At 39.4% G+C, this 25,111-nt stretch overlaps 1 protein-coding gene across 4 annotated transcripts in view; it reads left to right on the top strand.

The window, feature by feature from the left end:
* The window catches only part of epb41l5 (erythrocyte membrane protein band 4.1 like 5), a 44,488-nt gene that overhangs the window by 5,169 nt on the left and 14,208 nt on the right, over window positions 1-25,111 (top strand). For all 4 annotated transcript variants that reach the window (XM_049594286.1, XM_049594288.1, XM_049594289.1 and 1 more), the window contains exons 3-16: window positions 5,487-5,591; window positions 6,650-6,692; window positions 6,990-7,068; window positions 7,245-7,289; window positions 8,882-8,934; window positions 12,069-12,189; window positions 12,468-12,555; window positions 12,705-12,793; window positions 12,926-12,995; window positions 15,999-16,168; window positions 17,458-17,564; window positions 17,811-17,829; window positions 18,762-18,801; window positions 19,133-19,251. In XM_049594286.1, the coding sequence (XP_049450243.1) occupies window positions 5,487-5,591; window positions 6,650-6,692; window positions 6,990-7,068; window positions 7,245-7,289; window positions 8,882-8,934; window positions 12,069-12,189; window positions 12,468-12,555; window positions 12,705-12,793; window positions 12,926-12,995; window positions 15,999-16,168; window positions 17,458-17,564; window positions 17,811-17,829; window positions 18,762-18,801; window positions 19,133-19,251 (1,148 nt within the window). The remainder of the gene's footprint in view (window positions 1-5,486; window positions 5,592-6,649; window positions 6,693-6,989; window positions 7,069-7,244; window positions 7,290-8,881; window positions 8,935-12,068; window positions 12,190-12,467; window positions 12,556-12,704; window positions 12,794-12,925; window positions 12,996-15,998; window positions 16,169-17,457; window positions 17,565-17,810; window positions 17,830-18,761; window positions 18,802-19,132; window positions 19,252-25,111) is intronic.

Below are 25,111 nucleotides of genomic sequence, written 5' to 3' on the forward strand. Positions count from 1 at the left end.
GAAGAACTGTAGAAGAGAAGCCATCATAATATTGATTGACTATTTTAAATTAAAGATGATAAAGACAGTGAAGGTGGACAACACAAGATTCAAGTTGCATTATTATGGTGTAGGTCTGTCTTTCTCTAACATCTTAAAAGTAGGCAGTCTAACTTGTTGTCAGTCCAGTTGCTTCTTCTTTAACATTAATCAGAAAAATATATAAAGTTTCTCCTCTCTGTTGTGACTGTGTTCTTGCCCTTCATTACATTAGAGAAGGGATACTCAACAAAAGTGCCCGGGGGCCACTTTTGCAAAATGACAGGAAGCCAGGGGCCAGATGCAGCAGTCCCACACAGGTCAGGTGTGCGCAGAGGTGTTTCTAGGAATTGAGGACATTTGGGGTATAGACTGAAGCTCTATCAGGGGGTCCGGAGGATCCTTTTTTTGTGCACTCTGGCATTGTATCTATTTTAAAAGTAAAAAAAGAAACTCCCAGTGTGAATCAGTTGATTTTCATCGTGAAATAGGAAATGTTTGGGGGGGCCATCCAGCTCCCTATAGGGGGCCAGATTTGGCCCACGGTGTGTAAATTAAGTATCGTTGCGCTAGTCTGCATGTGTAGATGGATACTGTAGTGGATACTGAAATCGGTGGCCCCACTTTAGCTTTCCTGAGGTTGTATTAAACGGTCTTTCATAGCTGCTAGAAGCCGGACAAAAAAAATACAGCAGAAGCATGTGATAAAAAAAATTTAGGAGAATTTTGTCATCAATCCCTTGTTGTTGTTTTTTTGTAGCTTGTTTATGCGTGTGTATGATAATGTGGAGTTACTAATTTAGGAGTTTTAATTCCAGCCCTAATTTAGAAGATCTAGATAAAATACATTTTTATTCTTGCAGCAGAAGCCTTTTGGGGAAATGTCAGCTAGACCAGTGGCATTGTGCCTAATTAGTTAAGAGAACTGAATCAAGGTAATTTGTGTATATCCACCATTGGAGACGTTGATATTTTTAATGTTTTGTTGTTGTTGTTGTTGTTGTTGTGCTACTCTGTCTGAACTGTTCCTGAATGCAATGGGTAACATGGGGAGCTGAACATTTATTGGAGGAACAGTGTGAATATAGACACAGACAAATCCTCCTGACAGTAGAGAGAGAAGCAGCTGCCCACTATCTGTGTTTCAGCCGTGCTTATCATTTAGTTAACCAGACTCTGAGAAAAAGTTAAATTTAGCACATTTTTGCCTTTTGCAGGCAGTCGGTCTTTACTTTGAGTAAAGCATATGGTGTTAAACACTTCAGGGATTTTGAGGCAGGAGTGATGAAATCTATAAAACAAGTTCAACACAGTTTGGTTGTCAGTTAAATAGACTTTCTGGATTCATGTTGTATTGTTCAGCAAAATACATAAAAACCTTCCCAGTGTTGTTTGTTTTGGAGTTACACAGTCAAGCATCCTGTCACTTCAACTCCAGCTGGCATAAATTTGTGGGGACCCCTGCTAAACAGTTGCGTTTTTTTTTTCTTTTTTCTTTTAGATGTTCAAGTGGTTGTAAATAGACGTTGGCCACAATCTAAAACTGAATAGGTCTCATTCAGATGCTTTACTGGCTTTCCAGCTGTGTCACCAGTATGTAAGGCCACCCAGAGTTGACTCCTAGGGTTACCTTTGTTTGGCAGCATCCATGTCCAAACGTTATTCCACACAGCCTTATGATTCACATTCCTTCCTTTAAATTTCTTTACTTCTGTCTTTTCTCTTTATCTTTCTCCTCCCATTCTCCACCCACACTGTCACCTCCTGCAGCCTCCTTTTCTCTCGTGTAGATTTGAAGCCCATAGAAGAAGTTAAGCACATCCTAGCTTGATTTATTTTTACATAAAATAAAATCAGTCATTCTGTTAATGTCAGTACAGCTCATCATCGGCAAGAAATCATTTACAATGATAGAATAATTGACTGAAAGATACAACACTTAAGTGAACTGTATTCTAGTCATCCCCAGCTGAAATCTTTTAGTATACTTTCATATTCATTTTTTGTATGTTTACCAAAAAGCAATTCAAATCAAAAGTATTTTTTTATTGGCAAATTTTATATGTGTACAGTGCAGCCATGTTGGCATCAGGACTCACTAAAGAAAAGTCATTGCTTTGTACTGGATGAGTGGTATTTGCAGGGTCATACAGTGTTTTTATTACTTTTATGGGCGTTTGAATTGAGAGAAGCTTGCTTGAACGTATCTCCTGCAGTGTAATAAGTGAGTAGGTTATGGAGAACTATTGTCATTTCAGCCAAACTATAAATGTCAGTCAAACTACAATTGTGAAGTGTGTAACATAAACCACATGATTTTCTCTCGTAAATCCCATAGTCTTCCACCTATCCTAAACATTTAAAATGGATGCATTGTACGCTGGTTGGTTAAATGGCCCCATGAATTGCTGTAAGATATATGAGAACATCAGCTAAATACCTCAAATGTAACTTAAACATTTGACACACAGTGTCTGAGAGACAGAGCTGTATGCTCACAGGCAGGCAGAAAGACTGCAAACACCTGAACAATACTGCAGGCAGTATAACAAGGCCTTGGGTGAAGCACACATTGCACGCGCACACACACACACACACACACACACACACACACACACAATGAGTCCTTTGTACTCTCTCTCCCCGGGTACTGTAGGGGTGCGGTATGCCTTGTCAACTATGCCAGCTAGCATGGGGCCAGCCCCCCTGAGCTGCCCAGGAGCTCTCTTGGGGTGTGTGTGTGTTTGTGTGTGTGAGAGAGAAAGAGGGGGAGAGTGTGTGTGTGTAGGACAAACAGGGAGACTTTTAGAGGACCCATGCTCCTCTCCTTTTCCTCTTGCAATTTTGCTGTGTTTCATTTTTCATCACTGTGATTTCTGTGGGTGACATTTTGTACATAGTGTGTAAAGTTTACCTGAAAAGTTAAAGACAGGACTATGAACTGATGAAACTGGTGCTGCCAATGCCAACGTTTTAATGCTGAGAACATCACCATTACAGTGCCTGAAAGCTCAATGAACTGAGCTGAATAATGTTGGAAACCATTTTTGTTCATTTGGGAAAAGAACCATATTAAAACTTTGGTAGTAGAAAAATAAAACAGAAAAATGTGAGTTATTGTCGACCCAGTGGCACTATAACTCTTGCAGTCAAGAGTTGCAGTGGTTAGTGCTTCATAGAGAGGCAAAGTCCCTCCCCTTCTAGTGTCCCCCATGTGACCTTATTTTGGAAGAAATATGTATGGTAGTCAACTGTGAGAGACAGATAATTTTTTTATCCTGTTTGAATTGTGCTATGGATTACATGTGATTTTTGTCAATTTGAAACAGTTTGTTGGTGTTTCATACTACCATTTAGTTTGTGTGAAGCTACCTCCCTTGCCTTCTGCAGTAGAAGTCACCAGCTAGCTAGCTAGGTAGCTTAACGGTGTTCCACACATAAATGTAACCTTGCCTGTGTTTTATCTAGTGAGTGCTGCTCTTTCTATCAGCTGAGAAGCGTAGTGAGCAAGACCTCCTACTCGTGTGTGTACATTTAGGTACAGAACACACAGGCATCGTAGCTTCAGCAAGAGAGAAAGCTATGGCATCATGCACGTGACTTGTGTAGTCTTTCTAATTATGTATTTTTACAGTACTTTAAGTGTAATTCATTTAACAATAGAAAGGGATCAAAAAATATTTTTCTCTCATTGATCAGTATTGTGAATATTTTTTCCATAATAAGGTCCCATGGTTTTTCACTGGGATGTTGCTACTCTATCAAGTAAGCACACACAAAAGAAAACTTCCTTACACCCTAGTAATTTACTGAAGGGATACCTTTTAGTCTTGACTAATAACAGGCCAGTCACATGAATGTCATCATCAGTTAGCCTGCGTTCTTTGTGGGGACTTGATGTTGATGTGTTACATGATGGCTCAAAGTGGCAGTGAATTATAAATGTTGTGGTCCTGGTGGCTCTAACATGCTTCTGATGTTTATGAAAGCATGAGAGAAAACCCAGACAAGTGAAAGTGTTACAGATCATTTCAGTGTGAGAGCAAATATGGATGAAGAAAGGGAAAATCTCCAGTTGGAGAAAGGAGCAAAAAAAAAAAAAAGAAAAGAAAAAAGTGCAGCTGCAGGCTGATTTTGGATGGCGAATTTTCCCAACATAGTGAGGGCCCACAGAGCCAGATGATCACATGATGTATCCAGCCACCCCACTTCCCTCAGCTCCTCGGCGTCTGGGGCACTTCAGCCCCCATTGCCATGGCAACCCTGTCGCTGTGCCTCATGGTGGGGTTTGGAAGTTGGATGCCTGTGTGTGTGTGTAAGTGAGTGCACATGTGAGGGAGAGATCTCCCAGTCCCAGGCACAACACAGGCAGTAACTGGTACGGCCTTGTCAGGAAGGGCAACACCTATTTAAATTCAGAGTACCTCGTGTCAGTAGGTTCTCATATCTCACTGTTCAAATCTGTGAAACATGAATCAGAGCATGTACACTTAAACCAGGGTGTGCTCAAAACAATACTTTGGAGAGGTACAAAATAGAGGCTCAACCTTTTTTTTTTGGTCTTGTGAACTCTATCAGACTTAATAGATGTAGACTTAAAAATGTTTTGATTAACTTCTTCTAAAGCAAGTAACTTAAGACCGGAAATTATTAATGGTTCAGGTCATACATGGCAAATGAATCTGCAACTATTATGATATAAGACAATTTGTTTGTTACAGATTGTTTTTTTTTGGGGGGGGGGTTGTGCAAAATATGTGGTAGTTTCAATTTTTTTTAAACTTAAACTACATAGGAATTCACAGCTACTGTTTTTAAATAGTAGCCTATTGTCAGTAAAAGTAAAAGCCGATCTTTTTGTTGTTCATCTCGCTATGTTCGTAGCTTCCTCTTGGATCCGTGCTAGCTACCAGTCTGGCACCTGGTCATTACATTTTTATAAAATCCTGACCTCACCTGTGCGCTGGGCCCAGGAACACCCTGACCACAGCAAAATAAGAAAAGAAGCTAATACAGGCAGAGGAAAGGGGTTTCTGCAAATAAATACACCCCCCACACACTTCAAGTGGGTCCTAAGTGATGATTGAGAGGGATTACTTTTGCATGAGTCTGTACTTTTTTTTTTTTTTGTATGAGGGAAATCCTGCATAGTGTAACTTTTAACTCTGATTTAATGAATGACATACATGATAGTAAACTGAATATTTTTGGGTTTTCAACTGTTGACTCACCTTTTACTGTGGGAGGTTATCAAGGGCCTTTTTTGCTTATTTTCTTATATTTCATAGACAAATCACTTCATTAAGAAAGAAATAAGGAGGTTAATTGTTGACGAAAATGATAATTTGTTGCAGCACTACTTGATTTAACCTACCAGCAATGTGTGTAAAACCCTAACATCATGACCCTGGGTGAAGAAATGTGTAACTCAGTTCAGTCCTCTTTTTGTCTGTGTGTTCCCTAATCAGAAAAAAGCCAAAGGTGAGGAGCTGTTTGACCAGATTATGTACCATCTGGACATCGTAGAGAAAGACTACTTTGGACTACGCTTCATGGACTCGGCACAAGTGCCGGTAAGAATGGAAATACACTTATTACAATGATCTCGTATTATTTTGAACTGTTTTATCTCCATACTGTAGGTTGGTTAATCGATTGGGTTGCACAGTTTATTTCATATAATTATGTTTTATGATTTTCTTGTTTCCGCAACTAATCTAATGATAAAATTGGCTTGTCAACAAGGTTAAAACATTTGGACAAATAAATACGATCAAAAATACCTTGCAATGGAACAAAGGTAATGTTGTTTTGTGATTGTTGACACTAGTTATTGCAATTAATTGCAAAGAATTATTGCAGAATTCTATGTATGTGTTCAGTACATTTCACCACTTCAGGCAGTCCTCTCTGTTCACAGCCAGACTTCAGATTTCAGTTCAAATCACTACTCCCCCATCTGAAGGAAGGCTTTAGGCTGGGACTTTCCCTGAATGGGCTAAAGGGATTGGTTATGGGACTGTTGTCAGCTCCGGGAGTCAGGCTGTGCTCCGAGACAAACTGTTTTAAGTCATTGGTCTGCCAGTGACCCTGTTCCTTCACCTTGATGCTCTGTGAAGGCCATGGAGGATGGGAAGGCTGGTGGGAGGATGTAAGAGAAGAGAGGGACATCAAGGAGAGGGGTGGAGGTAGAGAGTTAAAGGGGTGGGAGGGAGAACTGAAGTCGAGAGAGAGGGAGAGAGGGAGGGCTGTGATGAGGAATGTGGGGGAGAGGAGACCGCGAGTTCCTCTGTTATCTCTCTCTGTCTCGCTCTCAAACTTACATATGCACACACACCACTGCCTCTCCTTGGCATTTTTCATGCCTCATAGAGCCTAAACTTCCAAGAAGAATTACATCACAGAACACTGACTTTAGTGTGTGTTTGTGTGTGTCTGTGTGTATATTCACAAAGGACCTCCCAGAATTCAACCTTTCATTAATGTAACTGTCCACTTTCTCTCCCCAGTTCTTATCTTTTTTCAGTCATCCAGTTGCACATATGAATATTTAATGTTTGTGTTATGTAATATATCTACATTGTTGAAGATGCTGTGTTTTAAAATGGCTATTATTCTTATGTTTTTTCAGCACTGGCTTGATGTCACAAAAAGTATCAAAAAGCAAGTAAAAAGTAAGTATACAGTACAGAGCCCCTTCCTCTACCCACTTATTTTCCTCTATCCGAACATGCATATTTACTCGCTATATATCAAAACATATCATGAAAACAACAGCTCCTTTGAAATCTCTTTATTATTAAGCAGAAGTGTTTCTTGTGTATAACAATTTATTGTAAGTCTTTGAGTGTGTTTAAATGAAAGTGGTGCTTCTGGTTTTTAAAAGACTTCAGTTTACTAAAAAAGGTACATAAAATATGATTGTTAAGCTTTATAGCATTTACTCAGCTGTCATTTTTATCTGTATTTAGTTGGCCCACCATACTGCCTTCACATGAGAGTAAAGTTTTACTCCTCAGAACCGAACAACCTGCACGAGGAGCTCACCAGGTGAGTGAAGCCACAAACATTTGAACTCACTTTCTCTTGAACTCACACTGTAAAAGTGACAATGGGTCTTTTGAGGTTGTTTATTTTGTTTATTTGTTCATCTTGTATAACTTAAATGAAATCAGATTGTTTGTCTTCATCACCATGTTTAACTGTATTGTTTTGTTTTCTTTCAGATACCTGTTTGTGTTACAGTTAAAGCAAGACATCCTCAGTGGCAAGTAAGTGATGCCCTGCATTTTAACCTTTAACTGCCATTCACCTTTATGAAGTACTCTGCAGAATTTTTTATTATCATGATGTTATGGAACTTCAAATAAATGATCAGTGAGAAAGACTGAAAGACAGATAGATGGTTAACTAGCTATAACATTAAAGAGACTTGGCGGTGGTTTGTCAGTTACATATTTTAAGAAGTTAACACTTTAGGTGCTGCTAGTAGATCATTGTAGAAGTCTTTTAAAACAAACAAGCTTAATCGACGCTATTAGGAAAATCCCTGGGAAATGTTTTCCTTATAGTTAAAGCAAAGAAACAATTACTCACATAATGAAACTATTTAACAACCTTAAAGGAAGTCCATCTGCGTTCTTTTCCATGTTTTTCAAGTGGCCACTCAGCCATTGGCAAAAAGCAGTGACAGGTTTCAGTGGCGACTGCTTGTAGTAATAATAAGATAAGTAATAACTGAAAGAGCAAGTGTGGATTTTTTTTGAAGTGGGATTGCATGATATTCTTATCCATAGTCGATGTAATATTTTCACCACTTTACCTTGCTGTCAGACAGCCCCTCCTGACAATGAACTGAAGCCTTGATACACTGTCTTCAGAGCCACCAGACTTCTTTAACAAAAAGTTATTTTACCTCACAGAACACTGAAGTTGGTGGTATATCACTGCCTCGATCAGCTAGTCATTCCACTGCATGACTCTCAGATCTGAACTGACATGGCATCCAGAGCAGTACATTGCTAAGCTTTCCTGCTGATTTGGGGGTTGGAGTAATATAGGTAATTTGGGAGATTGATAACACACGATTCTCAAAGATGCACATAATGCAAGCTGGGGAGTTTATGTATCATCATGCAGAATGTCAGGTCACATGAGAAGCGCTTGGGATAATAGCATTTAGACACTAAAACATATGTACTTTTGGATTTGAATAAGGAAAACTACTGGCAAGCTACAGAAAAACATAAAAACCAAAAAAGATGAATACAAAAGTGGCCCACCCTTTAAATGCGTGACTCTCTAGTTTAGGGTACTTGCCTCCATGGTTGTTTAACACATTAGTTATCCAGTCTTTTTTTCAGATTTTATCACAGTGAAGAAACACAACTTGCCACTCATTGATGGCCCAGGTCAACATTTTATCGGCCCCTTCTCAGTCGTTACGTTTGATTTTTTTTTTTTTTTTTTTTATAATGGAATATAGTAGTTTAGTTAGTCTGTCATTTAAATAATTATTTCACTAACTAACTTCTAAATCACTTGACCAAGACAATACACTGTATTGCATTTCTTCACGAGTTATTATCCCTTTAAACATGAGTTGTTGTGTTTGTAGTCACAGCCATAAGAGGCTTACAGGATTACATGATGGGGAACAGAGAAGAATTATTAACAGTAGTCAGTAAGTGGACTGGGAATATCAGTGCAAGTTTTTACTACAGAGGAACATTTTTGCATTGTTTGGCTGAAGAATAATAGGGAGTGGTAGAGACCAGCAGGCCTCAGTGAAGATCACAGGAGGGTTTTAGAGGCCTGTGGCAGCGTTTTAGCTTCATTAATGTTACCATCTCTTTATTTTCAGGCTAGAATGTCCATTTGACACAGCGGTGGAGTTGGCTGCCTTCTCGTTACAGGGTAAGCACAGCAGGTATTCAGGATTCTCTCCAACTCTGTGTTTGGTAATTGGGCTCACCTCCGTAATAGCTGCCATTATTTTGTTTGTTGCGGTGCACACTCCCTCGCAGAGTTGAGATATGTACTGTGCCCACTGCACAGAGCCTCAGAAGGCCTGTGTAGCAGAAATACAGCATGTGTTTGGACCAGTTACTGTGGTGTGAGTCAGTCATAGGTTGGAGCATGGTACACTCACATACCAAAAGGCTCTGTGATTTTCAATCTGCAGTGACTAGGTCCTTATCCGAAGAGCTACATTCTGTTTGTCTACGTAGCATAAATCTGTTAGAACCATGTCATATGCCTAAAAGACATTGTTTGCTACCCCTACATTTACTTTGTAACTGATGAACCCAAAATACAGTGTCTACACATCTCAGTTGAGCTGTGTCTCAACAAAGTACTCATCTGACAGATCCATTTAATAAATGTACTCCCAAGCCCAGCTGCAGGAGTGGACCCTTGTGTCTCTGTTCCACAAGAGTTTTCCTTGATCTTTTCAAACCAGTCATGGCTGTCTTTGTAAATCACCATCTTCTTTGACTGATGCTGCTGGCACCAAGGCACATAAACCTCTCCACTACAATAAGACGGCAAAGCATGAAGTAGTGTCGCTTTGTCGCTTTGGGTAACAGAAGAAAGAATGAGATTGCAGACACATGTGCCTGAGGCGTGATTTTCCCATACTACATTAAGGGGGAAAACTCAGACTTTAAGAAAAATGTTAGAATTGAGCTGTTGCGGGGCGTCCGTGGCTTAGTGGTAGAGCAGGCGCCTCATGTACAAGGCTGTTGCCGCAGCGGCCCAGGTTCGACTTCAGCCTCTGCATTAAGATGCACCAGCTGAGGTGGTGTGAACAACACATTGCAACAAGAGAAGCTGAAGGATGTTGTTGGGTAAAGATATATTTGAGGTTCTCTTCCTGCCCATTCCCACTACAACCTAAACTAGAGAATGAGCAGGTATTTGTATAAATTAATTATATGACTAATTAGAAAAAATGTTTATTAGAACACCTAAGTGGAGACTTTAATGATAATAATGTTTTTTTCAGTGCTAATGCACTTGGTCAGGAGAACACATATTTTGTCACAGCTAATTTTTGGTTAATCTTTCCGCCGATTTAAGTGCACATGTATTTTAATTATCCTGAATCCAAGTGCAAGAACTTTTTTATATTACCCCTCAGGCTAAAAAAAAAAACTTAAAAGAAGTAGGACATTTTAATTCTTTCTCTGACCACTGGAGCTCTGTTAATTCAGTAGTATTGTCAGTCAAATGTCTGTGTAGCCACAGGAATATTATCTCCTGTTGCCTCCCAAAATTTGCTTATCAAAGTTACAGTTGGGAAATTGAGAGTAGGACAGCCTGGTGTCCATTGCAGGACAATTAATGCTTCCATAGCTACATACAGTACATTTAAAAACAGACTAGTGGAGCAGAGCTTGGGCTTTCTCTTCTCTCAACTGCTGAATAGTGAAGAGCCTATAGCTTTTAAACTACACATATTTATTTTTTATTAAGGTTAGAAATGTAACATTTAACTACAAGAGCAATATAAAGAGTGCTGCTTCAGAGAAACAAAGTTTTAATCATTAGACATTTATGGAATGGGATTGCGTGCCCAAACTCTTGAGCACACACACAGAGACACACAGTCACTGTGGGGTAAATGCCAGCTCATTAGTGCTCTGTCCTCTTTGGAGGCCCCCTAATCCAGCACCCTTTCTATCTTCTCTTTTTCCTTCAGTTGAGCTTCCTCCCTTCATTTTCCTTTATTCAGAATTATGTTTTGGTCCACTGACAATTGCTGGGATAGGGATAGGATAAAATTATCTTTTCACTCCTCTTTATCCTGAGGCTATGCTCACAGCTGGACTAGCTAAACAGTGAGGTCCTAGTTTCTCTCGTCTACCAAAACACTGTAAAGTGTAATCAGGGCAAAGGCTTTTCAGTCTTTGTTCTGTTTCTTTACACCACAGTACCAGAGATAAGAGTTTTCTTTTTCCCCAATGTCTTCTTTTCACACTATTCTTATCTAGTGAAGATTTATGTGTTGTTTTTCATGCCAGAAAAGAAGAAAAGCACACGCACATCTCATTCATAGGTGCTGAGTCCCTAAAATAGAAGTAGGCAGGTAGAAGACTCGCAACACTGCAGCTCCCGGTAGAAGAATTCTTTTATTAAGTGACTACATGATAATTAAAGATTACTTAATAGATAAAGACAACATTTCAAGCCCAAAAGGGCTCTTTGTCAGGTCAGTGATTAGACAGGTGTGTGCAGGTGTTCATCATATACACTTTGAGGATCCACCCATAGGTGTGGTCAAAAAGATGAAGACAAACAAGCAGACACAGCTGATGATCACAATGGCACTCATACTGTACAATATACAAGTAAAATACCAAAAAAATTCAAATAACATGTACAGTATAAAAATAGGGATTCTGTCGTTTAATATCTGTAAATTTGATAAGAAGGGGCTTAACCCATCTCAAAGAAAGGAATAAAGGCCTGTGTAAACAAAACAAGAAAAAATCTCCACTAACAAAATTTAAGTGACTCAAACGAGGACAAAACTAATGAAATAATAATAATTCGAAAAATGAAAAAAATATATATATTATGGTTGTCTGGGGAATAATAATGAGGCAGTCTAAAGCTGTCAGTTGATGAAGAATCAAGTGCCCCTACCCTATGAAAAAAGGGAAGTGATATTAGAGACCAAATATGAAAATTTAGACATTGTTGTTCATGCCTCAATCTTCATTTTGTTTCCTTTTTTCACCTCTTAAAATTCATGACCTTTTGTCTAAAGAGAGAGATCAGATGACCATCAGTCCCTGACCTGATGCTACACAACATTACGTGTGCGGTGACATGGAGGGAGGATTTGTTTATTATTTTGTCCATTAGGATTACCCACTACCACAGTATCAGCCACTCATCCTGGGGTTCTCTTCCAGGGGTTGAGGGACGGGGTCTTAGTGAACACAAAAGTATTATTGTAACAATGCCCCTCAACAAATCTATCTTGTGAATCTGTTGCTCAGAGTGTAAACTGACAAGTATGCATTTGTGTGTATTTTCAGCTGAACTAGGTGATTGTGACCCATTAGAACATAATCTGGATCTGGTGTCAGAATTTCGATTCGTCCCCAACCAGACAGAGGACGTGGAGCTAGCGATATACAACGCATGGAAGGAGTGCAGGTAAGCATTTCGCTATATCTTAACTACTGCCTGTATGGCTGGTCAGTTAAGCTGAATATTAACAAGGACGAATGCATTTATAAAATGGCCACAACTAGCAGATATCTTATTATAATAAATGGATGTGCTTCATTCTGTAGTCTGTGTGTTGTCCGACCTCGGCCTTCATCTGGCAACACTGCAAAAATACCACTTCCTCATCTCTTCAGCTTGGAGCTGCCGTGATGTTTTTGATCATGCAAACATTTCTTTCTGTTTTTTCTCCTCCTCTCCTTCAGAGGTCAGATGCCAGCACAAGCTGAAATTAACTACCTGAACAAAGCCAAGTGGCTAGAGATGTATGGGGTTGACATGCATATGGTCAAGGTAATTGAGGCGCACTCTTTCTCACTAGCATGCACTGTATACCCTGAATCTGAAGTTTCCTTCATGAAAGACGGGAAGTGGAAGGAATGTGCATGAACATAAATCTAAAAAATGTTTTTTTGGTGTCTTCTTTCATATCTACTTTGTAGGCAAGAGATGGTAATGAGTACAGTCTTGGTTTGACTCCTACTGGAGTTCTGGTGTTTGAAGGAGAAACCAAGATAGGACTCTTCTTCTGGTATGTTTGGTTATGTCCTCATTTATTGAAATATTTACATAAATGCTTTATAGAAACACATTTGAGTCTTCAGTATTCCTTCATCTGTGTGTGGTTGTTTGTTTTGAATGTGTGTGTGTGTTTGTATTGTAGGCCCAAGATCACTCGTCTGGATTTCAAGAAGAGCAAATTGACGCTTGTGGTCGTGGAGGACGATGACCAGGTGAGCATGAACTCTCACACTCAGATACTTGCCATGCGGTACAGTGTTAAAAAATGCAGAGCATGCATTCAGTCAACGAAGTAATCCCTCTTGATAACAGTGTATTAATGACTCCAACTCAATGCTCCCTACATATGGTGCTTATAATGTAATGAATGTACTGCACTTGCCTCACTTTGCTCCTATTCCCAGTAGGGGCATTAAAATGAAGGCCACACCTAAGTGCATATTAGCAATTCTTTGCAGTTAATTATAGATGGCATCATAAGCACTTTATGCAGGAGTGGGCTTGTGAATGATTTTTAAGGAGCATCCAACCATCATATATGGGTATCAAACACCAGCTAGCCTCAACTAAGTTTGTAGCTTTGCAGAGGATGGCAGGAACAATAGTGACATGGTTTCATGGTTTAAAAAAAAAAAGGATTAAAGTCGGCACAGAAACTTCTCAAGTCAATCCCACCGCATTGTCACCTTCTCTGCTGTCCATCTGTACACACAGTAGGTTCCAATTACATGGCAGACCTTTGTGTAAATATGACAAATTGTGTCTAAATACACAGCTTTTGTTTGTTGATTGTGTGGCAAGCTGTTCATATCTGTCATTCACAACCAACACAAGCATTTGGGACAAGAATAAATATCTAACCACAGTACCACAGTGAATACAAGTAGACTTCAACTGCAGTCCTCTTTGAAGTGCAAAAATATGTAATACTTAAGGCTATAAATTGTACAAACAGCTTGTAAAATTAACCCATGGTCCCATCACATCTTTCCTCTTACAAAAAAAAGGAAACAACTAAATAAACAAACAAACCGTCCCTTAAAGATCCCAACATTTTACCACATTTCATAAACAGATAATAATCCTGACAGGACAAAGACAAAGTATCCCAACAGGCTATTAAAAAAGAAATCACTTAAAAGAACTGTACAAACAACTAATATTCCTCTTAAAACCTTTGTTTGAAGCAGTGCCTGAGCCCTGAAAGAGGCTGCTTCCAAATCAAAATGAAACAAGGCTTAGTATTGTATTACCCAGAGGCCAGTGTATATGAGAGAGAAGGAGAGTCTGTTTATGTCCATCCTGGAGGTCTGTGGGTGAGGTTAATAAAGAAGCCTGCCCCCTCTGGTATTTCTGGTATGCACCATTCTCCTGCACACACACAAAATTGCACACACACACACACACACACACAGTTTTTGGCTCCCAACTTCTGTTCTAAAGAGTTATATACTGTATGCTGGTCTTTTTACCACAGGCATTTACTGTATATACTTTGATTCTCTCCATCAGCGTGCTTGTTTGTCACACACAGACCTGAACCAGAGATCAGAGATGTAACCAAAAGAGAGAAGGCTGGCTTTGTCAGGAGTCATTGCATTAAAATGGCTGCACATATTTTGAATAGGTCTGGGTTAAAATAATCGATGCATCCGATTCAAATCGATTTTCTTTGTATGATCCGATACGGATTCGTAAAATCTGAGATTCTGAAATTTGCCTTTTCCCGTGGATGTGTGTAGCCTTCAACTTGTTAATCTCGCCAGTTTTAAATGGGCCCTTGAACTAAATTATTAAAGATTGTAGCATTTATCCGCCTCAATGTTTAATGTTTAGTCGTAACTTGTTAAAAAACCTGCAGCCTCTTCCCTGCACTCTGTGTCGAGGCTGCAGCTGCTCCCCCACATACACATACTCATACAAACGCAGAGCGGACAGCCTGCAGATTACTCGGGTTTACAACATCTCTGCTCATTACTATAAGTGCAATAAACCCATTGGGAGTAAAAATGCCAGTAACTTTATTAATACACCCGTTCAACAAGCATGAACACATAAACATTTAGAGAAGCAGTATTTCAGTTGGCTCTGTCCACAGTCTTTCATTCACTACCACTGTTGTTATGCTTTACACAAGCACCACAAGCTAGCTCAGCTAATAAAGATTGTTACATTTAAGCTAAAACAACAACAGCTGTTTAGCTTAGCTTACCTGCAGACAGTGATTCCATCAGCAGCAGAGGGAGGAGCACAGATGACAGGATCAATGACTGATACTAAATAATGTCTGTGTTTTCATTATTTTTAAACTTTACAGAGTAGCCTATTGTGACGTCAGGAACATTATTTTTTGTTTTATTGACATTTTAGATTTGTTTCCAGTCAGATATTATTGCGTTTAATGACTTTGCTGTTGTAAACATACACATACTGTTGCTGCTCTAGTAATAAATAGAGCCAGCAATCATAATCAACTTATCGAATTGATACTGCATTCAATCAAAGCAGGACCATGAGAATCAAAATTAAATTGATTCTGGAAGTTAGTGGTGATTACCAGTCCTAATTTTGAGAGTAAATCGTGTCTGTCCTCTGTAAGTGGATTGAGAAAGTGAAACAGTAACATCCCGCTGTCAAACCAAATTCCTAAGAACAAGTGGCTGGTTGGAATGTTTCTAAGAATGTAGTTTATCTGCGAGCTCATGCTTCACGATCTCTGTTCAGGTATTAAATAAGTCTGCCGTTGTTACTATCAGAGGTCTTTGGAAAGACCCAACCTCCTAAAAACCAGAGGACCTAACTGGCTCCAAGTTTTGTTTTCTAGCTCACCATAGTGGTGATATAGTATGAGCAACACATGGTTAAGTTTTTTTTGTCTGTTTGGGTGAGATAGTCAGGCGTCTTTTTCGGGAAGGATGTAAATTTAATACCTCAGCGAGAAGTCAGACTTACAGAGGAAGCACCTGTACACTGTTATACAGCCACTCACTCCTCACATATTAATCTCTTTCTACAAGCAAGAGCTAGCACATTAGCTTTTACTGAAAATCTGTTGGCTATGAGCTTCAAATGACTCTTGTGTGTTGAATTTGATCTCATATAACCAGTAGGTGACAGACACTGTGGTTTCAGGTTTCACTCTACCTGGAGATGTTCACTTTGTAAAGTATCTTCTCTGTCTCAACCAAATTTAACCTTCCACCAATCCTCCCCAGGGCAAGGAACAGGAGCACACCTTTGTGTTCAGGATGGACCATCCCAAGGCCTGTAAGCACCTCTGGAAGTGTGCTGTGGAACACCATGCTTTCTTTAGGCTGAGAGGGCCGGTACAAAAGAACTCTGCACGCTCTGGATTCATACGCATGGGATCACGCTTCAGATACAGGTAACAAAGAGATGTGCTCGCTGACCAGATATACTGGATGCTTCTGAATCAGGCACTTTTTTTTTTTTTTTGGCTGGATAATTGGTACACAAGGGTTGCAATTTCTGTGTCAAGTACTCAGAGCTTAAAGCTCTCCGGCAATGTTAGATTCACCAAATAAACTCTGCATGCGAAGCCCATGGCAACAGTACCAGCACAGACGTTTGCTGGGAATGAGTTTAACCTACTAATGTTTAGCCTTGCGGAGCAGCATTTCAAGTGTTCGCAATGCCTAAAATATTCACTCCTGCATACATTTTGAATGTTTTATTGTGGAACTATAGTGAATGAAATCAGAATTTTTTCCCACTCATCAACTTAAACAAACTGATGTGAAAGTAAAAACAAATGTCTAATTTTTATCTAAATTAAGTACAAATATAGAACACCACATAAATGTTTCTATGACTATAAGCCCTTTAAATACAGCACACTGAAATCATCATTAGTGGTGCAAACTACTTCCCCAAATCACATCATAAATTGAATCAAGAACAACTTTGTACAGACTTTTTACAAGCAATTCTATTACATGTGTATCTGAACGCTCCAACTGTTTGTTGTTTGACTTTCACATTAACAAGTCCCCTTCTGTTGATCAAACCATCTGGTGTCCAGTGTGTTTGGGGCTGCACATCCTGAGCACTAGTGGCTTCAAATTGAAAGAACATTGCAGTTGAGATTAGCTTGGGGAACAAATGCGTCTGGACTATCTTAAAAAGAGGACTTGGGGTTATGCTGAGATAGATCATTCAAAGAGTCATGTGTTTGTTTCTGTACAGTGTGTTTGAACATACAACAGAGATATCCATCGTTTAACACACAGTATCATTCTCTGTACATAAAAAAAAAAAAAAAAAAGACCCACATGTGTACACACAGATACTTGCAGTGGTACAAGACAGGCGCTCAGTATCGACATGCTGCAGTAGCCAGCTAGTTCCCTTCTCTGTGTGTTTAAACATTACCCAGTTGGATAAGCATTGACAGTAATGTTGGTTTTACACAGAGGTTACAGGGTTTGTTGTTAATAGAAGGTTATCGCTTGGATGGGTCCAGAGTTCAGCAGGGGTCAGCACTGTGCCTTTTGTTTGTCGGACAATTAAACGTATCCAGTAATCTAAAAGGTCTGTTTTATATTTAATGATTTTTGCCTGCATATTTCAGGGTTACCATTAATGTATAGTCTGGGTACAAAGAGAAGTTATTGCAGGTGTAAAATAACTTCCTGTTTCTGTTTATGTGACCAGTGGAAAGACAGAGTATCAAACAACCAAGGCCAATAAAGCAAGACGGTCAGCCTCCTTTGAGAGAAGGCCCAGTCGACGTTACTCCAGAAGAACCATGCAGAACAGAGGTGAGGAGAACAATCACACACCTGCACAGCACATGTGAACATACTGCCTACATCAACAATCAATATCAGACATAAAATACATTACAAAAAAATACGAATGCAAGCACATGTATACATGATATGTTTGATATGACACAGTACCTTAAATATGCACAGATACTTGCATCTTTAAAGCATGTATATTTGTTTATATTTTTGGATCTATCTGAACTGAACACTTACTGTCTGTTCTTTGTGTTTTTACAGGACCGATCCATCACCAGGAGTAAGTACACTGCACTGTTATTGAACTTGCCTGATTGAATGACTTAGCTTTAATTTTAATGTGATCACATCCACATCAGTTGATTTGCGTGGAAATTATATTTCATTTTTCATTCTCATCAGTTGTTGTAGCACTGCTGCTGTTTAATCCTGTTTACACTGTCTCGTTTGTGATAAAAATAACAACAATGGAAAGGCTTGCACTAGAAATTGCTCAGTTACGTGTTATACAAATGTATCCACAGTTATCTAGCACTGTTGCTCAATGCTGTGACTCACACGCACACTTTCTCTTAGTTCATTCAGTTACACCATAAGCCTCCACTGTAATCTTGTTATTGAGGAAGCCTTTTGTTACAGGGAGATGTGTGTGGCCTAAAGACATGATGTCAGTGAAATTTTAAGCTGTCATGGGACAAGTTGACTCAAAGCATAGGAACGTGATGATAAATGTCCCTGAGACCCACACTGTGACAGCTCCAGTAATTTTGTGGCAACACATTTACAGTATTTAAAGCTATGTCTAAAGGATGTAGCATTGCTGTCTTTAATGAGGATGGGGGTTTTTCAAATTGGCTCGTGGACAACCTGGTAGGCTCAAAATAAAAAGAGCATAATGTATTGTCATAAATGTGTCCAAATTTGCCCCAAAATGTGGTTCATGTGTCATGGCCTGAGCCACCATGGCCTGAAGGCTAGACACAAACTATGAGCTCTTCATTCCATGGTGGCTGCTCAGCCAAATTAACATGGGCAGTGTGCTCTGTGAAAAGCATTGTGGGAGTCCCTGGTTTATTTTTAAGCATGCAGACAACATTGAACATCACTTCAGTTATTTATTGTATTAATCTTTGTACACTATTATACATTCTTTAGAGGTGTTTGTTATTTGTGAATTCTGTGAATAAAATCTTAATTTCATTCTTTGCTCAGGTTTCTGTCCTCAGGCAATGGAGTCAGCAAAGTCAACAAGGTGAGGAGAAAGGCTTCTGTGTGTGTGTTTTAATCCCTGTTCAATTATACAAAGAAACAAAACAGAGCAGGGCAACTGAGTGAGACAGGTTTACAACTCAAGTAAGAATCAAATAATACAAGGGAGGACACAAGACTAGCAATTTTAGAGGTTTTTACATAGAAAACAAAAAGTTTATTTGTGTGACAGATAGATAACTGTGTATATTTCCTTCCTTCCGTATATACATTACTGTTATACCTTCCAATCTCATCCTTCTTTGTGCCCATCTCTGTACCTCTACCATCCCTGCTCTCTAACATGTATTTTCTGTCTGTCTTTCTGCCTTCAGGCTTCTCCCAGTAGAGGGGCCTGGTCAGCTGTGCCTGTGGTCAGCCCGGTAGCTGCTTCTGCCTGTGCACCCATGGAAATTGAGGCTCTACCCAGGAGTCCTGGAGGAGAAAAGAGGAGGTTGGTACCTAAGTTCAGAGTCTTTTTTTTTTTTTTTTTTTTTTTTTTTGGAATGCCTGTTTATGTACACAATATTTGCGAAAATACGCTTCCTGCAATCCTGATGAGGATAAGTATTTAAGAGAATGGATGGTTTTATATCTTTGGATGGATGGTACTTTAAGTTAAATGCTAGTTAAATGTTTATAAGCCAATGGCAGCTTACAACTGTGCTCACTGATGATGAGGGAAACAAGACCAGGTTAGGAAGGGCTTGGGCGGGCTGACTGATCCCTGTTGGGCGCTGAAAGAAGTGGGTGGATAGCTAGGTGTGTTTTTCATGGTCTAATGCCATGTGAGTGGCTTAACATGGCTTATCCACTGACCCTGTCTTACTGTGACCAGGGAATGCAGGAAAGAAGGAGGGAGGAAGGTGGAGAGAGTATTTTTGTGTGCATTTTTCTATTTGTGCTTGCATGTCCCTTCCATGCTTGGTTGTTCTATTTCCATATTTTCAAGTTCCTGCTCTGTTTTGCAAGTGTGCATGAAATACAGGTTATGTTATGTTAGAAACTCTATGGCCTAAAGGAGGGAGTTACTTGTGTGTCTGCATGCATGTGTGAGTGTGTCTTAGTAGTGTGCAGCACATACCAGAAGACTGTAATGCAGCAGTTCAGCATTCAGGCAGTTGGCAGACTCAAGCTTAAGAAAAATGGACTGCCGTTAGACAACTAGCGGGCTGATGGGGGATAGCCAACAGGGACAGGAAGTAGGCAGTGAATAGATAAAGAGAAGGACATACTCTAAGGATTTCACTTGCCTTATTTTGATAGACAGAACCTGTCCAAGTATTCCACTGACTTATTCTCATTACTGCCTGTATTACCTATGTATGTATTTATTTATTTATATTTTTTGGTTGTAGCTCTCTTTGTTATAGCCAATTGTTTTCCCGTTATGTTGTATTTTTGGCTCCCATACCTGAGTCAGAGTTGCTGCCTCTGAACAGTATGTATGAATATATTGTAGGTCTTTTTCTTGTCCATGATATATCTGATATTTGTGGATGTACTTTCATGTGTTGTGTGAAGCTTGAACAAGGAAATATATAAACAAACATGCATGCACCCTCCTCTCTTATAAACCTGCATCGTTCACTTTGTGTTCCAGTATTAAAATGTACTGAGGACATATGGGTCTTGTGTGGAGGCAGGCCAGGTAGGTACAATTGAACGCTGAACCTCGCCATTGCTCCGGCTTTAACCAATCAATCGCTGTGCATTGACGGGCTTTCTGATCTTGGCTTTGGAGAAGGGTTTTCTTACGATTAAATCATCTTTGGTGATTTGCCGTCTGTTCACTTTTGATCAGCATGAAATGCCAACCTAATCGGTGGAGGAAATGGTGTAATGATTTTGGGGTGCTATGCTGGGATCTAGTTTTTGGCTTCATGAATCATTGATGTGATGTGGCTTCAGCTTTGGATCTGTTCTGTTGAAGACTTGGGTGCATTTCAGTGTGTAGATGTCTTTACTTTCAGTCTTCTCAACCTTTGAAGCATCCTTTGAAACAGGTGCTCCTCCACAAACCCTATGTATTTTCTAAACTGTCAAATAGCCCACAAGATATATAATAATACATTAGGATGGATGGAAATTTGTTTGCCAATCAGCTTATGGACAATATGATTAGAGATGCTAAAAGCTTACCAAAATACATTTCAGGTTTTTAGAGGTGAGACAGTAAGAAAACATTACTTGCCTACATGCTTTTTTCCCAGTGTAAAGTAGGTACTTTTACTTCCCGATCAGACTACTGTGGCTGCTGGGGAACAAAGCTCAGGCTGATCCTGTTTCTAGTCAAGTAAATTTCTGGTCAGTTGTACTAAGAGGATTGCCTGTCACTGGGGCAGGGACCCTTTTTTGCGTCATTTATTACCCTGAAAAACAGGATGCACAGACATGACCTTGGATAGGGCCGGTGCACAGACAGAGTGATGACCTATCCCACTAATTATGCTGCTGTATTCTCCTCTTTGAGACTTTATCGTTCAAGGGTAAACAGTAAATCTCAGAGGCTTCAAATGCTTATTATTCAAATTTCCTTCCACAATGTCCTTTAAAACACAGTCAATTCATTTGTGCTGGGAAGCAAGGGCTTCCAATATGTTACTTCCTAGTTAGTATTAGTTTTATGTGTGTTTAAACAACAATAAAGTATACCAACTAGAGCTGCACAAAGTTTTTTTTGTTTGTTTTTAATTATCATTGCGATATCAACTTGCACAATAAACACATAGTGAAAGACTGCAATATTGCTCTTGGAATATACTATAGTAAAAAAAAATGTTGCTTTACAATGTGTCTGTAGGCACTACTTTGACTAATACATGCCATGCTGTTAAATCTCTGCCCAGTCAGATAGTGCTCTTGCCATTAGGGTCCAACAGCAAGGTTTGCCTGATGGCCTGGGTCCAATAAAAAGTTATGCTGAGCCAAGAAATACAATCAGTCAGTTGCCCGATTATGCCAGTACTACTACTGTTCTACTTTCTGTGATTTCACTCTGCTATACCCGTGTCTGTCGTCGAATTAGTAGAGCGTTTAAAGAAAGACACAGGCAGGCTTGGTTATTTCATCGATGAAATGGTCGTCAATCCTAAAACAAAGTTGTCAAGTGGTAGTTGGGTACAGTGTAGGTTTTAAGTATGTCCATGAATACACACTGCAGCTCCTTAACACTCAAAGCAAATATAAATACATACAGTATATACTAGGGGTGGGTGAAACAATTCTTAGATGCATTGCAATGCAGACATGGACAATGCCCCATTGATTCACAAAGGTCAGCAATGGATTATCTAAATGTTTATGGAACAACGTGGTGTTGACGGAATGGGAGAGGCAGAACTCAACCACAAGGGCAGTGCAGCGCCTGGACAGTTTACAGTGGGGCATATGCTAGAGTTAACTTGTAATTTATCTTCACAAAAGGCAACAGTTGCAAGCTTGTTTTGATATAATATCTAAATAATTACATCTGTGGGATGAACGTTAGGTATTTTGTAAATACCTTTTATGCTATCACCCAGACACCTCTGCGCAATTTGGGGGTACTGGCAGTATGCCAGTGGATGCAGCTTGTGTTTTCTTTTGAAATCATATTTACATCATACATGTTATTTTCTGGATTGAATGGTGGCGCTAGACAAGAAAAAATGGACAAATTGTTGTGTCCACTCTCTGTTCACTGTTGTTCGATTAAATATCTAGGAGACGTTCATTAAAGCGTGAGCCTTGTAAATGGCCAAAACGGTACAAAAATTGCACAGTAATTTCAAAATGGCTGACTTCCTGTTGGATTTAGGGTGTGGCTCCAAGAGACTTTTTTGTATGTCTGGACCTAATACATGTTCACACCGAATTTCGTACATGAATATGTAACATATCATGGGGGCAACTTTGTTGAAGTTTTGTAGGGGCCGCTACTGGGACTTTTTTTTTTTTTTTTTTTACACCACATCACGAGACCCTGAAGATACAAAACTTTTCACCATCAACAAATTTAAAACATCTCTGTGAAGAGGAAATAACTCTCTGCTCAGTCCGTTTCACCTCAAAAATGCCTTTGCCCAGCCTGCTCAGTGACTTGGCTTTTCCTGGAGCTGAAGGTGCAGCAGAGAATCTGTTCTCCACTGCTGAGGGAGTTAAAACAGCACAGCGGAGCACACCGCCTCCCCCTTATTTTGTTATGGTTATACAGGCAGGACGCTTTCATATGAATTGATTCATTAATTAGTGCAATTGATTTTTAAAATTAAAAGGCTGCTCACTAATGTGGTACAAATGGCTTGTAGCTGTCAGTGTCCTACCATCCTTGGGACAATAGAAAACGTGCTTGTGATAAACAGAGATCCTCCCGTTCGGGATGAAAGGATGCAGTAAACTCACTTTAGTTGCATCAGAGGATGCACCCTGTTCTTTTCCCAATAATGCTACAGTGTGAACAATAGATCTGTGTTAAAATCAGCACGAGGAGCACTACAGTAGTTAACTTTAACTGTTAGCAGCCAGTGGCCACAACTAACACCTTACGGAGGTTGCATTGACTAATGTTATGATGCGTTCAAGCTCTGTTCAGTAAAAATGAGTATTGGGCGATGGTAGAGTCTCATGATGTGTTCAGTGTAATCTTATAAGACATAGTTTTAGGCTAGAAACTCTAGTAAATACAGTTCTTTTACATAGATATGTGTTGATGTTTTCACAGAAATATAAAATAGATATTGGAGAGGGAGTTATGATTATAGTAAAACGACTTTGAAGCAGTTTTTTTTTGTTTTTTTAGTTCTTTCAAGTGAAAGGTTATACTAAATAATTGTTTCATAAATTTGTATTATTGAATGTGAAGGCTTGTAGATCTCTTTGTTTTCCTGGCACAAAAGGGGGAATAAATAACAACAAAATAAAATAAACAGCATACAAACATCGCTAATGGCTATCAGCTAAATCGTTATTTTAAACAGAATTTCAAAATCTGTGCACCCCAAAATATTATTACGATATTCTGTGTTTTTGCATATTGCATATTGTCCTGATATTGTGCAGCTCTAATACCAACAGAACAACAGTTTTGTTTGGAGAAGACCTACCAGGTACAGGCACACCTTGCTCAGTGACAGTCAGTGCTTTCGTTAGAATGTTGTAGAGCCTTCAGAAGCTTATCCAGTGATTAAAAAAAATATATATATGACACAAGCCATACAAGATCTTGCGTAATATATCAGCACAAGACATTGCACTGAGAAAACCTCTGAGTTCTTGTTTATGCCGTAAACCCATGGCAACAGTTCACAACAGATTCAGTGGACAGGAGGAGGATGCTTTGAAAGAAACTATACCACTCATACTTCAGACTAATCCCTGGTGTTCTTCCCTCTCTCATCCCACTCATTTCTCCCTTGCTTTTAGTGCAGTGTCAGTGTTGATTTTGCATGGAGCAGTATAACCTTCAGCTGCTCTCCTGATACCATGAGCAATCAGTCTTCTCTATCTCTGTCTGTCACTCTCCAACTTCACTAAGCACATAAGAAAATAAATACATGTAAGCTTGTGATTTGATGCCCTGATGCAGATAATATAATCCAGATTTTATATTTATATGTCATTGACGGTAATGGGAGATAGCTCTGTAAGTGTGCACTACATTTGTTAAGTAAGTGGAAACAGTTACTGTTAATGTTTTTCTAGTCAAATGTATGCAACATCAAACATTTCCAAACCAAAGTAAAATGTTAACAAATGCGAAGTAAAGAATTGTAGTTAGGAATGTTTATGATTTTTTTTTTTTTTTTTTTTTAGCTTTTTACTCTGAGGACTGTATCTGTTGCCTACCCTCTGACCCTTTCCTCTCTTTCCTTTAAGCTTCTTCACTTCTTCGTCTCCACTACATTATCATAAGTGAGAGTACATAATTATTAGATTAATGCCATTGGAATGAATTCATCACATTTTAGTCTCCATGGCCAGCAAGAGAGTATATGGAAAATATACAGTAAAAGGTCAGGAGAAGTTCATCTGCCGTACATGGAGCCAAAGATCATCAAGTTAGTCACTGTTTTACAGTGGCATTGAGAAACTGTATGTTCCCCTGCCTCTCCTGCTCCCAGTGGAGCTGTCATCATGAATAACAGCTTCCGGCTCAGGGCCTCCAGCACTGAATATATAAACACAGATTTGACATAAGCCATCAGACCTCAGTCGCTAGAGGTGCAAAGCCAGGTCACTGACGCTCCAGAGACATCCAGTCCACTTCAGTTAACTGAAGTGTACATGTCACAACACTTGTCACAGCACACTTAAATGCACGCTAGTGTACAGTG

The sequence above is a fragment of the Epinephelus fuscoguttatus genome, linkage group LG13 (assembly GCF_011397635.1).
Source record: "Epinephelus fuscoguttatus linkage group LG13, E.fuscoguttatus.final_Chr_v1".
Lineage (NCBI taxonomy): Eukaryota > Metazoa > Chordata > Actinopteri > Perciformes > Serranidae > Epinephelus > Epinephelus fuscoguttatus.